The sequence below is a fragment of the Girardinichthys multiradiatus genome, chromosome 21 (genome assembly GCF_021462225.1).
Source record: "Girardinichthys multiradiatus isolate DD_20200921_A chromosome 21, DD_fGirMul_XY1, whole genome shotgun sequence".
In the NCBI taxonomy this organism is placed as follows: domain Eukaryota; kingdom Metazoa; phylum Chordata; class Actinopteri; order Cyprinodontiformes; family Goodeidae; genus Girardinichthys; species Girardinichthys multiradiatus.
The window spans coordinates 38,461,684-38,476,342 of record NC_061813.1 but is presented as its reverse complement, the minus strand read 5'-3'; the positions used below and the strand labels follow the sequence as shown (position 1 = coordinate 38,476,342).

Genomic DNA, 14,659 nt, shown 5'->3' with positions numbered 1-14,659 from the left:
AAACTCATTTTATTCACAATCTTTCTTTGCAAAATCATAAAATTTAAAGCAAATCCATATTTCTCAGGTGGAATAGTGCCTCCTGCTGGTGTTTCTATTGGTGTATCTGATTTAACTGTAGGATGTTTTTGGCTTCTAAATAGATTGAAGTGTTTTACACAAAGGAATCCTGTTTATTTTTATAAATTTACTTATTTTATTCATTATTTGTATGCTGTATCTGTTATCAATGTGATTCTGTGTATTTTTCCGACTTTACTTGAAGCTGGTTTGCCTGAATGTACTCACAGGACGTCGTCAGTTTTGCTTGAAAACCAAGAGTAGATGATTACACTAAATAAAAAACAAAACTGGGAGGTTTATTTGGTGTGCAGATCTTTTTTACATTTAATATTTTTGATCAGGCATCCAATCCATCAAATTTTTAGAATTGTGTCTCTTTCCTGGTTTAAGCCTTTACCTTTCATCTAAAACTGAAAAAAAAAGACAAACAATTACATTTATTTTGTTTAAACACCTAAATATCACAAATAGGGCTGCACGGTGCCGAAGTTGGTAGCATTGTCGCCTTGCAGCAAGAAGGTTCTGGGTTTGATTCCTAGCCAGGAGTTTGCATGTTCTCACCCAGTACTCCGGCTTCCTCCCACAGTCCAAAGACATGCCTGTTAGGTTAATTGGTAACTCTAAATTGCCCTTAGGTGTATGAATGAGTGTGTGCATGGTTGTTTGTGTGTTGCCCTGCGATGGACTGGTGACCTGTCCATGGTGTACCCTGTCTCTCACCCATAGACTGCTGGAGATAGGCACCAGCAACCCCGGCAACCCACTATGGAATAAGAGGTAGAAAATGACTGACTGACATCACAAATATCAAGGCGGGAAAAATTCACTGTCAAAGGAAAAATAAACTTTAAAGATTTTTCAATAACTAAAATCTTTGCAGTTTATAAACATGTAATCAAATTAACCTGAAGTTTTATTGTTTAACAGACAGCATAAAATAAAACAAGATGGTGTTTCTCTGTAATGTTCAGTGGATTTGTGTAAAATATTAAGTAGATCAAAACACAAATATATAAAATATGTAGAATAGGTGCAATGACTGTTATGATTAGAGCAATGGAGGAACACAGAATGCAGACTATCAGGCAGCAAGACGGTAAGAGAAAAAATTATTTAATTAACAAAAACTCACTCCAGATGAGGCAGGATCAAAACAGGCAGATGAGGCAAGCAAGACAGGCAAAAACAGACATGGGCAGGCTGGCAAGACAGGCTTGGCATGACGAACAGGATGCAGGTGACATGCGTCTATGGGTGACATGAAATGTTTCTGCCATGAATCACTGAACAGGTGTGTATATATGGAGTGTGAACCAGGTGGAGCAAGGAGACAGATTAGCTTGGAGCAGGTGAACCGAATAAAGATAATTGACAGACAGAACAAAACGTGGCTGGAGCAAAACAGAGACTCTTGAATACAAACTAACAGAAACTAGAAAAACATGAAACTAAAGCATAACCAGATCCAAAAACCAAACTTGACAAAACATGAACTAGAAGACAATAACTAAAGCATGACCAGGAAAGTAATAAACAGAAGCATGATTCAAAAACTGTGAGAAACATATAAGAAAAAACCAGAAACCAACAACCCCAAATCTTTCTTAGCTCTCGTCACTATCCTCTGCAGGGCCCTCTTGTTTGCCGTACTGCAGCCTGCCTGAATATACGGTCATAAGCCATCAGAAGCTGACATTTTTCATGTTGAAACTGATTCACTTTTGATTGACTTGAAGGAACTTCTTGGCATTCAAGCCTAAAACCTAAAAGAGAATTCGGGCAACTTAAGGAAGATCTTTAAACATAAAGTCAAATATGGTCCTAAACTTTTTAATCTTTCTGCATGCTGCCACTAGGGAATGTCTTAAGAAAACCTCCCCTATGCTGAAAACCCTAAATATAAAAAGCGATGTCTACGTTATTTCTGTTGTAAAATGTGTTTGTTTTACGTATAGCAGAATATGTTTGTGTTTCAGGGTCACGGTAACCGCTCTCTGCTCAATGGACTTCAGCAGGTTTCCTCTGGACACTCAGAACTGCTCGCTGGAGCTGGAGAGCTGTAAGAAGCAAATAAACAGCAGATCACTCTGAGTGTCCAAACTATGATGTAAGACAGTGACTGTGAACACTTTATCAAAAAAACCTGTCTCCTCCTATTTCTCTCCCTCTGTTTCTGCCTCCTCAGATGCTTATAATGAGAACGATCTGATGCTTTACTGGAAGAACGGGAACGACTCTCTGAGGACCGATGAGATCGTCTTGTCCCAGTTCTTCATTGAACACTTCCACGCCTCCAGTGGCCTCGCCTTCTACAGCAGCACAGGTGTAAAAATTGGGATGGGTTTTCACATACACTAATGAAAAATTAGGACACCCTACGACAGCCTGTGTGTTTGCCATGTAGTCATATCTGTTCATATTTAGACATGGAAATTAATGTTAACAAAACTTAATTAAAAAACTTTTAAAGCAATATAACCAAACAAATAAATGTTTTTGCAAAATGTCATTACAAAAAATGCCATTTCTGGTGAGGAATAAATAAGGACACCCCCACATTTATTCCCACTTAAAATGTCTAAAATCACAAACAAGTGTATGTATCAGGTGCTCATGATGAGAACATGATTACTCAGCATTTTGAAGTAGGTTTGCCCTGTTTAAACTTCAGATATTTGGTTTGTGGCTCCAAAAAGCTGTCTGAGGCTGTCAGATAGAAGATTGTAGCAGTTTATGAGTCTGATAAGGGTTTTAAATAGGTCTCAAACTTGAAAGAGCCATTCCACTATAGGAACAATATGGAGAAAAATGGAAAGAGTTGAAAAAATCTCCAACCATGTCCAGATCTGGCTGTCCAAGCAAGTTCACCCTGAGAGCAGACCGCAGGATGCTAAATGATGTCTCCAAAAACCGTTAAAGGGTCATCACAGGACCTACAGCAGGCTCTTACTAATGTTGATATGGAAGTTCATGCCTGCACAATCAGATTCTGCACAAGTTTAACTTTTATTGGAGGTGTGCAAGCAGGAAATGTTTGCTCTCCAAGAAAAACATGAAGACCAGACTAAGGTTTGTCAAAGGGAAAGCAGACAAAGACCAGGGCTTCTGGAATCATGTTCGTTCAACAGGTGAGTGTTATATTCTAGAATAGCGCCGCTTAATACTTTCTACTTTTGGACATTTGTTATGATGCATTGCCATGGCAACTGGGTTGTTTCTTACAACAGGGAGCAGCTGATTAATATCTCAAAAGCTCAAATAATACTTCAACTACAACCCCAAATCCCTGATGAGTTGAAAAGGAGATGCTGTGGATGCAGAGCAGGAGCTAAGAGAGGAGAGAGAAGGAGGAAGTTCAAACCATCTCTTCCGTTGATTATGATGGGCAATGTGAGATCGTTAGGAAGCAAGTTGGATGAACTCCAAGCCCTACAAAGGACCCAGCCAGAGTACCGGGCATGCAGTATTATGTGTTTTACTGAGACATGGCTGCAGGATCATATCCCCGACTCCAGCGTCTCTCTGCCGGGCTTTTTAACCATACGAGCAGACAGATTTAAAGAGGAGCAGCAAATGTAAAGGAGGTGGACTGGCAGTACTTGTGAACAACAGATGGTGTAATCCAGGACATGTAACTGTGAAGTGTCATCTCTGCAGTCCAGATATTGAACTGTTGGCAGTACGTTTTTGTCCATATTATTTACCCAGAGAGTTCACCAGTGTTATTTTGGCAACAGTTTACGTTCCACCTTCCGCTGTTCCCGACACTGCATGTGATCCCATCAGCTCAGTTGTTGCTAAGCTACAGACACAAAACCCCAATGCTTTTGTGGCAATTTCTGGTGATTTTAACCACGCTTCACTCTCTGCTACACTTCCAACATTTCAACAGTTTGTCAGCTGCTCTACCAGAGAAAACAAAACATTGAATTTGTTTTATGCAAATATCAAGGACTCATACATCTCTACAGCAAGACCTCCTCTAGGTAAATCAGATCACAATATTGTTTTTCTCTGCTCAAAATATAAGCCCCTTGTTCAGAGACAACCTGTAATAAAGAGGACTGTGAGAAAATGGTCACAAGAAGCTGAAGAAGCTCTGCAAGGTTGCTTTGAGGCTACAGACTGGGACGCACTGTGCCAGCCACATGGAGAGGACATCAATGCCTTGACTGAGTGTGTAACCGACTATATAAACTTCTGTGTGGATAACATCATCCCCACCAGAACCGTGAGATGCTTCCCCAATAACAAACCTTGGATCACCAGTGACCTGAAGGACCTGCTTAACAAGAAAAAAAGAACCTTCAGAGAGGGAGACAGGCAATTGTTGGGGAGTATACAGAAGCACCTTAAAGTCAAGATAAGAGACAGCAAGTAGGTGTACAAGATGAAGCTGGAGAGCAAACTCCAGCAAAACAATATCAGAGATGTGTGGACAGGGATGAAGAAGATCACAGGCTTTGAGCAGAAGGATGATCAGACCGATGGAGGTCTGGACAGAGCCAATGAACTGAACACATTCTTCAACAGGTTCAGTTCAGAAACAAGGTTCGCATCCTCCTCTCCTGCTCATAGGCAAACAGACATTCCATCTTCCTTTGACCCAGAGGACCCACAGCTGTCCAGTAACACATCAAATGTTTTATCTTCCACCTCAGCCATGGACCCTTCTGCTTGTGAGACTGAAGGGTTATGAGTCTAACCAGGTAGTCAGCAGCACAGGAGCACCACAGGGGACTGTACTCTCACCATTCCTCTTCACTCTGTACACCTCAGACTTCCAGTACAAGACAGACTCCTGTCATCTGCAGAAATACTCGGATGATTCTGCAGTCGTGGGGTGGATCAGAGATGGACAAGAAGCTGAGTACAGGAAGGTGGTGAACCGCTTTGTAGCATGGTGTGGAAACAATCATCTCATCTTGAACGTGACTAAGACAAAGGAGATGATTGTAGATTTTAAGAGAAACAGGAATAAGTCAAAAACTATTTCTATCATGGGAGAAGAAGTGGAGGTGGTGGAGGAGTATAAATACCTCGGTGTTCACCTGGACAACAGACTAGAGTGGAGATGCAACTGTGAAGCCATCTACAAGAAGGGACAGAGCAGACTGTACTTCTTGAGGAAGCTTAGGTCCTTTGGTGTTTGCAGGAAGATGCTGCATATCTTCTATAAGTCTGTTGTGGAAAGTGTGATCTCTTCTGCCATCATCTGCTGGGGAAGCAGCATCAGAGCCAGGGACTTAAAAAAGCTCAACAAGCTGATAAAAAAGGCTGGTTCTGTTCTGGGGACACCTCTGGAACCTCTAGAGATCAATGTGGAAAGACGGATTCTTCATAAAATGAAGAACATTATGGAGAACCCTGAGCATCCTCTTCATGAGACTGTCCTACAACAACAGAGTGTCTTCAGTCAGAGGCTTCTTCAGATCTGCTGTAAGACGGAGGGCTACAGGAGATCCTTCCTGCCCACAGCCATCAGCATCTACAACGGCTCTTTGAAGAAACCTTCATAATGAGCTACAACAACATTTAATTTCCCTTTGGGATTAATAAAGTATTTTTGAATTAAATTGAATTTAGACACAGGAATAGAGGACATGTATAACAAATACAGCATTGCTGGAAAAGAACCTGCACTGTGACCTGTCCAGCCTCTCAACCAATGACGTTTTGGTTTTTATTCCATCATTGGTTGGTTGGTGCTGGTCCTTGGTAATGATCCATACATCTAGCGGAGCATGTTTTTAACACACTGACTGTTAGTTTGTGTTGTTGCATTTCATTTCTATCCTGTTATTTCTGTTTGGGTATGATCCTAGTGGTTACCTTCATGTGTCAATTTGTTGTAATACTTGACATTAATCCACTTGCTCTTATAGATAAACTTAGCCCTCACATATATTCTACTGACACTCAGATCCCTGTTGTCAGGCTTTTAAGGTTTTGTTGGAAATACCAGCAGCTGATGCCAACCAGATGAAATCAAACCTGTTTTCTGTGTCTCCAGGTTGGTACAACCGACTCTTCATAAACTTCATCCTACGGCGGCACATCTTCTTCTTCATGCTGCAGACGTACTTCCCAACCATGCTGATGGTCGTCCTGTCCTGGGTGTCCTTCTGGATCGACAGGAGAGCGGTTCCTGCCCGAGTGTCTCTTGGTAAAGCATGCATGATCCTGACCTTAACCAGAACCAGAACCAGCAAAGTCTGGATCCTGAGGAGTATAAACAGTGATTTACATGTCTCCTGTTTTAATTTGTAGCGCTTTGGGTTTTTCTTTTTCTTTGACCTCAGTTAGAACATGGCCACTTCTTTCATGGATTCCTTCTATAAATAATGATGTTATAATGTAGCCACCCCCTTACCTTACATTGAGTATTTTTGAGCATAGATTTGAAGTATTCCTGAATAAACTTGAAGTTTTGTTTTTATTTACCTGTCACCACATGAAAACTATGTTAGGAAAAGTTTAACCTGACTTGTTTTCAACCTATCAGGGAGTTTATGGTCTGACTCTCAGACATTAGTTTGGCTTTGAAAAGCGCCATCAGCTGATCCAAAACTGTATTTGCTGTCGAATTATCTTTAATGCCGTCCAAGTCGTTCGTTCGTCGTCTTCCGCTTATCCAGGACCGGGTCGCGGGGGCAGCAGACTCAGCAGAGACGCCCAGACGTCCCTCTCTCCAGACACCTCCTCCAGCTCCTCCAGGGGGAGCCCAAGGCGTTCCCAGGCCAGCCGAGAGACATAGTCTCTCCAGCGTGTCCTGGGCCGTCCCCTGGGCCTCCTCCCGGTGGGACGTGCCTGGAACACCTCCCGAGGAAGGCGTCCAGGAGGCATCTGGTATAGATGCCCGAGCCACCTCAACTGGCTCCTCTCGATGTGGAGGAGCAGCGGCTCTACTCCGAGCCCCTCCCGGATGGCCGAGCTCCTCAACCTATCTCTAAGGGAGTGCCCGGCCACCCTACGGAGGAAGCTCATTTCAGCCGCTTGTATCCGGGATCTCGTTCTTTCGGTCATGACCCAAAGTTCATGGCCATAGGTGAGGGTAGGAACGTAGACCGACCAGTAAATTGAGAGCTTTGCTTTTCGGCTCAGCTCTCTCTTCACCACAATGGACCGGCACAGCGCCCCCATTACTGTGGCAGCCGCACCGATCCGTCTGTCGATCTCCCGCTCCATTCTTCCCTCACTCGTGAACAAGACCCCGAGGTACTTAAACTCCTCCACTTGAGGCAGGAACTCCCCTCCAACCTGAAGAGGACAAGCCACCCTTTTCCGGTCGAGTACCATGGCCTCGGACTTGGAGGAGCTGATCCTCATCCCAGCCGCTTCACACTCGGCTGCGAACCGTCACAGCGCATGCTGTAGGTCTTGGCTAGAGGGGGCCAGCAGGACCATGTCATCCGCAAAAAGAAGAGACGAAATCCACTGGTCCCCAAACCAGACCCCCTCCGGCCCTTGGCTGCGTCTAGAAATCCTGTCCATAAAAGTTATGAACAGGACCGGCGACAAAGGGCAGCCCTGCCGGAGTCCAACATGCACTGGGAACAGGTCCGACTTACTGCCGGCAATGCGGACCAAACTCCTACTCCGCTCGTACAGGGACCGGATGGCCCCTAATAAAGGGCCCCCGATTCCATACTCCTGGAGCACCCCCCACAGGGCATCACGAGGGACACAGTCGAATGCCTTCTCCAGGTCCACAAAACACATGTGAACCGGTTGGGCAAACTCCCATGAACCCTCGAGCACCCTGTAGAGGGTATAGAGCTGGTCCAGTGTTCCACGGCTGGGACGAAAACCACACTGTTCCTCCTGAAGCCAAGGTTCGACTATCGGCCGGACTCTCCTCTCCAATACCCTGGCGTAGGCCTTACCAGGGAGGCTGAGGAGTGTGATCCCCCTGTAGTTGGAACACACCCTCCGGTCCCCCTTCTTATAAAGGGGGGCCACCACCCCAGTCTGCCAGTCCAGAGGCACTGTCCCCGACCGCCACGCAATGTTGAAGAGGCATGTCATCCATGACAGCCCTACAACATCCAGAGACTTGAGGTACTCAGGGCGGATCTCATCCACCCCCGAAGCCCTGCCACCGCGGAGCTTTTTAACCACCTCGGTGACTTCAGCCTGGGTGATGAAAGAGTCCAACCCCGAGTCCCCAGCCTCTGTTTCCACCACGGAATGCGTGATGGCAGGATTGAGGAGATCCTCGAAGTACTCCTTCCACCGCCCGATAATGTCCTCAGTCGAGGTCAGCAGTCCCCCGCCCGCACTATAAACAGTGTTGGCAAAGCACTGCTTCCCCCTCCCGAGGCGCCGGACGGTTTGCCAGAATCGCTTCGAGGCCAACCGGTAGTCCTTCTCCATGGCCTCATCGAACTCTTCCCAGGCCCGAGTTTTTGCCTCTGCCACAGCCCGCGCCGCAGCACGCTTGGCCTCACGGTACCCGTCAGCCGCCTCAGGAGTCCCACAAGCCAACCACAGCCGATAGGACTCCTTCTTCAGCTTAACAGCATCCCTTACTGCCGGTGTCCACCACCGGGTTCTGGGATTGCCGCCACGACAGCCACCACAGACCTTACGGCCGCAGCTATGGGCAGCAGCATTGACAATAGATGCGGAGAACATGGTCCACTCGGACTCTATGTCTCCAACATCCCCCGGGATCTGGTCGAAGCTCTCCCGGAGGTGGGAGTTGAATACATCCCTGGCCGAGGGCTCCGCCAGGTGTTCCCTGCAGACCCTCACTATGCGCTTGGGCCTGCCATGTCTGTCCGGCTTTCTCCTCCTCCAGCGGATCCAACTCACCACCAGGTGATGATCAGTGGACAGCTCAGCCCCTCTCTTCACCCGAGTGTCCAAAACATGCGGCCGAAGGTCTGATGATACGACAACAAAGTCGATCATCGACCTCCTGCCTAGGGTATCCTGGTGCCAAGTGCACTGATGGACACCCTTATGTTTGAACATGTTGTTCGTTATGGACAATCTGTGACTAGCTCAGAAGTCCAATAACAAAACACCACTCGGATTCAGATCGGGGAGGCCATTCCTCCCGATCACGCCTCTCCAGGTGTCACTGTCGTTCCCCACGTGGGCGTTGAAGTCCCCCAGCAGAATAATGGAGTCCCCGGGAGGGGCACTATCCAGCACCCCCGACAGGGACGCCAAGAAGGCCGGGTACTCTGCACTACCACTCGGCCCGTAGGCTGAAATGATAGTCAGAGACCTCTCCCCAACCCGAAGGCGCAGGGATACGACCCTCTCATCCACTGGGGTAAACCCCAACACGAGACGGCTGAGCTGGGGGGCAACAAGCAAACCCACACCAGCCCGCCGCCTCTCCCCGTGGGCCACTCCAGAGTAGAAGAGGGTCCAGCCCCTCTCGAGGAGATGGGTTCCAGAGCCCACGCTGTGCGTGGAGGCGAGCCCGACTATTTCTAGTCGATATCTCTCGACCTCCCGCACAAGCTCAGGCTCCTTCCCCCCCAGCGAGGTGACATTCCACGTCCCTAGAGCCAGCCTAAGCATCCGGGGATCGGGCCGCTGAGGTCTCCACCTTCGTCCGCCACCCAATCCTCTTTGCACCGGTCCCTCACGGTTCCCCCTGCAGGTGGTGGGCCCACTGGGGGATGGCCTCGCGTCTCTCGTTCGGGCTTGGCCCAGCCGGGTCCCCGAGGAGCAACCCGGCCATCCAAGTCTACCGAAAAAAAAAAAACATGCATTTTATTTGGCCGTCCAAGTCTACCAAAAAAAATGCATGTCTAAACATTCAGCGTGAGTGCAAAAGTATGAATAAAACCAGAGCATCACAAAACAGAGAAAGTGCTAAAACTCGCAAAATAATAAAAATGTAACATTATGGTTATTCATCAAGACGTTAAAAAGTGGTGGAAAAAAATCTCTTTTCATGCAACAGTGCTGCTCAGATTCTGCTGCAACATCCACCGTCTATACCTGCTTGTCATTGCAGGGTCGCAGGGGGCACGGCTAGTGCTCATCTCCAGCTGTCATTGGGCGAGAGGCAGGGTACAGCCAGGACAGGTCACCAGTCCAACATAGGACAAACAACCAGGCACACACTCATACCTAAGGGCAGTTCAGAAAGCTTAATTTTCCGACCTAACTGTCAGGTTTTTGGACTGTTGGCGGAAGCCGGAGTACCCAGAGAGAACCCATGCATACACGGGGAGAACATGCTAGCTCCAAGTTGGGATTCTTGCTGCAAAGTGACAGTTCTAACAACTGCTCCTCCATGCAGCTCGCTGCTGCAGCAAGTTGTGTTTATTTTGCACTTGCTTTTACAACCAAAATACAAACATAAATAGTTTCATTAACTCTCAGTCAAACAAATGTTACACTTCAGTGTTCCTGAAAAGATTTTCATATTTAGAAATAAACAGTAAAAAGAACAAAATAATTAAAATCTTAGAGCTGGACATTTCCTCGCTTAGAAAAGTGAGTGATGAGGAAGTAAATAAGGGTTAAATCCAGCTGGTTTTCCCCTCATGGACCCTGAATCTCCTACCTGAAGGTCAGATTCAGACCAGTGGAGCAAATTATAATTTAACAATTGCCCCTAAACCCAATTCCTACCTGAATCATCATGAGATCAAATCCATAAGGCTAACAGAAATGGATCAATAATTTCTAACTATGAATAGAATAATAACACGGTGGCACAGTTGGTAGCACTGTTGCCACCGTTGGTAGCACTGTTGCCTTGCAACAAGAAGGTCCTGGGTTCAATTCCTGGCCGGGGGTCTTTCTGCATGGAGTTTGCATGTTCTCCCCGTGCATGCGTGGGTTCTCACTGGGTACTCCGGCTTCCTCCCACAGTCCAAAGACATGCCTGTTAGGTTGATTGGTAACTCTAAATTGCCCTTAGGTGTATGAATGACTGTGTGTATGGTTGTTTGTGTGTTGCCCTGCGATGGACTGGCAACCTGTCCAGGGTGTACCCTGCCTCTCACCCATAGACTGCTGGAGATGGGCACCAGCTCCCCCGCGACCCACTATGGAATAAGCGGTAGAAAATGACTGACTGAATATAATAACATTTTGCCAGAAAAAGCTGCCACTTTATTTATACATTACTCCTTAAACCACAACACGGTTGACCAAGTTGCTGCACATAAAACCAACAAAGATCACAATAATGTACTAGATGCAGTGGATGGTGAATTTATTAATTCATTCATGCAAGAATACGATGCAGCTACTTATTTTGATTTAAACATATTTATTAAGTAGGTAAATTTATAGTTTTCTTTAAACACAATTAATTACTGTGAAGTCTGTTTGGTAGTTAGATCACTTAGTGTAATGTGCCAGAATTCAGGAAGTAAACAGAGGTTGTGTGACCAACATGTGCTGCACAGGATTTATTTTCTTTTTAATGTTACATTAATAACATCAGAGCCAGCAAATGAAGTACTTTAAGATATCGGCACAAACGTTTTTTACATTACTGAGAAGTAATTTTGTTTTTATTACATTTAAAATGACTAAATTATGTTGATGTAGACAGGAACAGTGGATTTTATGTGTTATTCAAAGGATATTATTTTCATTATTTCATTATCTGTTGCTGATTTCCTTCAGAATCAGCAACAGATAAAAATCAGATCAAACTGTTTGTTTAGCAGCATTAACATTTTTTTAACCTCTTACTACTTTAGGCCAAACGCTAAACAGCGCCCTCTGTCTGACTTTTGGGAAGACGACAGTAAAAAGATAGAAGCATAAATGATCAGGTATCTTCTATGACTGTGTTTGCTGTGTCGTTCTGCAGGTATAACCACTGTCCTCACCATGTCCACCATCATCACTGGAGTGTCCTCGTCCATGCCTCAGGTAACGGCAGGGTGTGGACGCCTACATGCACAGACAGAAAGCTCCTCGGGTACTCGTGTTTAAACTGACGATGTTACTTTTTATTTCATGGTTCAAAGCTTTCGGCCTCACATCAGCCAACCTGGGCACAGAATAGTTTTCTAAAGAAATGAATGAGACAGAAAAAGGCTAAGAAGATTAGAAACATGCAAGTGATACTACACTACACTCTCCTGATTTAGCCAAAAACCTTGAACCTTGACCTTTTTAAGAGGTTTTATGTAAGTTCCTGAGCTTTGGTTGGAAGCCAATCCAGTGGGGCTCTTCAGATGTTCATAGCTTCCTTTGTTTCTCTAAATTAAATTATGCTGCACATAACAGCTAGCTTTAAACTCAAAGAAACCAAATTGTTGTCATTTTGTAACTAAATAACATGTGACAGAAGTTTAAAAAAAGTTAAACTGGGGGGAAAAACAGGCTTATTTTTACTGTTCAGGTGTCGTACGTGAAAGCTGTGGACATCTACCTGTGGACCAGCTTCCTGTTTGTCTTCTTGTCTGTCATCGAATACGCTGCTGTGAATTACTGCACCACTCTGGAGGAGATGAGGAAGATGAGGAGGGGGAAGGTGAGGACAAGGATCAATAATGCTGTTTTAAAAAAATCAACCAAAAAGATTCAACAAAATTAGGGTTTGCTTTGTCTCCTTCTTGTGGTCAAACTGGGACATTACAGGTGAGCAACAACCTGTAATCAGAGCTGAAGTTGACAGTTGTGTTCTTACTGAGCATTTAACTTTCTGGAAAATATAAACTGTGTTTTCCGCATCCCTCCCAAAAAAAAAATAACCAAGTTCATTTTAATTTGAGAATACTAAATAAGTTTACAAACTTGGAGTTTTTTCTACTGTGTCAAAAGCTTTTCAGTTACTTTTGATTTTGCCATCAAACTGAATATGTGAGTTTGTTGTATAATCATACATTTGTTTTCCATCTTGTGATGAATAGTTAACAGTGAAAATTAACAGCAAAATCATCCAAAGAGCTGAGGATGGGTTGGAGTTTCTCATTGTGATGTTAACTCTAATTCATTTGCACCTGAATAACAGATCAACGTGTTAATGTTTAAGTTTCTTAAAATTCTACTCTGTGTCAATAAATATAAAAATGATTTTTTTAATAAGAGAATAAATATTTTTTTCATGTTGAAGCAACAAAACATCTTTAATTATTTCAAATTACTTTGTGACAGCAAAAAAAAACAAAGGATTAAATGTATTTTTTAATAAATAATGATAATAATATACTGTATGTATTTTTTTGGCTGTGGAGATTAGATATAGTTGAATACATTCAATAATATTTTAAATATATATTTTTGCTGCCATAATTCTATTAATACATTTTGTTTTCATAAGCTTTATTGTTATTATTTATTGTGAATTATTCAGAGAACGTTATCTCCGTTTGATGAAAATGTCCGACCGACTTTGATGCTTTCAGATCCCCTCCACCTTCAACGCCAGCCAGGCCATGGCCTTCGACGGCTGTTACCATGACAACGACATCGAGCTGACCCCCTTCCCTCGGATGGCGTCCACGCTGGCCAGCAACCCCCTGACCACTCAGAGCCAGAACTCTGACCTGCGGCCCCCAGAGGGGACCCGGCTACGGCGGCAGCGGTCTGTGCGGGAGAACGTGGACCTGCTGGTGAACAACAGCTACATGATCGACTCGTACTCGCGCCTGGCCTTCCCTCTGTCCTACCTGCTCTTCAACACCGTCTACTGGAGCATGTACTCCTGATCAACCCTGACCTACGACCTGTTCACACTGAGCTCTGAAGCTCGGGACACGCCGGCTTGATGCCACAGAGACTGCAGAGAAAACTCCTGAGTTCACCTGAGGATGTGTTGAACCGTTTCAGCCATTTGTTAACTGGAGGTGTTTAACATCCTGAGAGTACGCCGTTGTATTACTGTTATTTTTTTTTTATTTATGTGTTTCTTTTTGTCTTTTGTCGTGATCTCATGCAAAAATATTTCATCTCTGACAGCTAAAATAAAGCTAAAATATTGTAAAATGGCTTGTTTTAAGGAAAACATGAGAATAAACAAACTCAAACATGTTAGTCACGCATTCTTGTCAAAATTCAGGTTCCATTGAATTCAGTTTAGTTTATTTATAAAGCACCAATTCATCTCAAGGCATTTTCCAGCAAAAACAGATCCATTCATATCCAGGTTTAACAGTTCAGTCAGATTGAGATTATGAAATACTTGTTTATATCTGGAAACCAGCAGCAAGCACGAGGCAACAGGAAAAAGAACCAACTCCCTTTCAGCTGCGTGAAACCTCCAGTAGAACCAGGCTCAGTGTGTGCAGCCATCTGCACTGGACCACAAGGACCAACACCCAGAAAAGTTTGGTTGAAAAGATGCCTGAACCTCTGAAGCTTTCACACAAGTCCTTCGCCTAAACACACGCATGAACTTCAATTGTTCATCTAAAGCTCTGGTGCCCAGATTTTGTGTCAAGTTGGCCAAAATCATCAAGTCCAAGAACTTGCTTTAAAAACTAAAATAAAATAAATGATATGGTAAATGTTGTTTTACCTGCTAAACACTGAACTAAGCATGAAATATTTTATTTAAACAAATAGATTTGTAGGAAAGGGATGTGTTAGTTCATGTTTGCTTCATTAAAAGAAGGATTGCTCAGTTGAGTCTATTTTCAGCAACATCAGGATTTGG

At 44.4% G+C, this 14,659-nt stretch overlaps 1 protein-coding gene across 3 annotated transcripts in view; it reads left to right on the top strand.

The window, feature by feature from the left end:
- LOC124857656 (gamma-aminobutyric acid receptor subunit rho-3-like) overlaps positions 1–14,037 on the top strand; it is a 63,570-nt gene extending 49,533 nt beyond the window's left edge. For 2 of the 3 annotated variants that reach the window (XM_047349001.1, XM_047348999.1), the window contains 6 exons: positions 2,040–2,122; positions 2,249–2,386; positions 6,077–6,229; positions 11,867–11,928; positions 12,404–12,535; positions 13,410–14,037. In XM_047349001.1, the coding sequence (XP_047204957.1) occupies positions 2,040–2,122; positions 2,249–2,386; positions 6,077–6,229; positions 11,867–11,928; positions 12,404–12,535; positions 13,410–13,712 (871 nt within the window). In that variant the 3' untranslated portion in view covers positions 13,713–14,037. Of the gene's footprint in view, positions 1–2,039; positions 2,123–2,248; positions 2,387–6,076; positions 6,230–11,866; positions 11,978–12,403; positions 12,536–13,409 lie in introns of all 3 variants that reach the window. The other variant, XM_047349000.1, reaches the window with a different exon arrangement.
- The last annotated feature ends 622 nt before the right edge of the window (positions 14,038–14,659 follow it).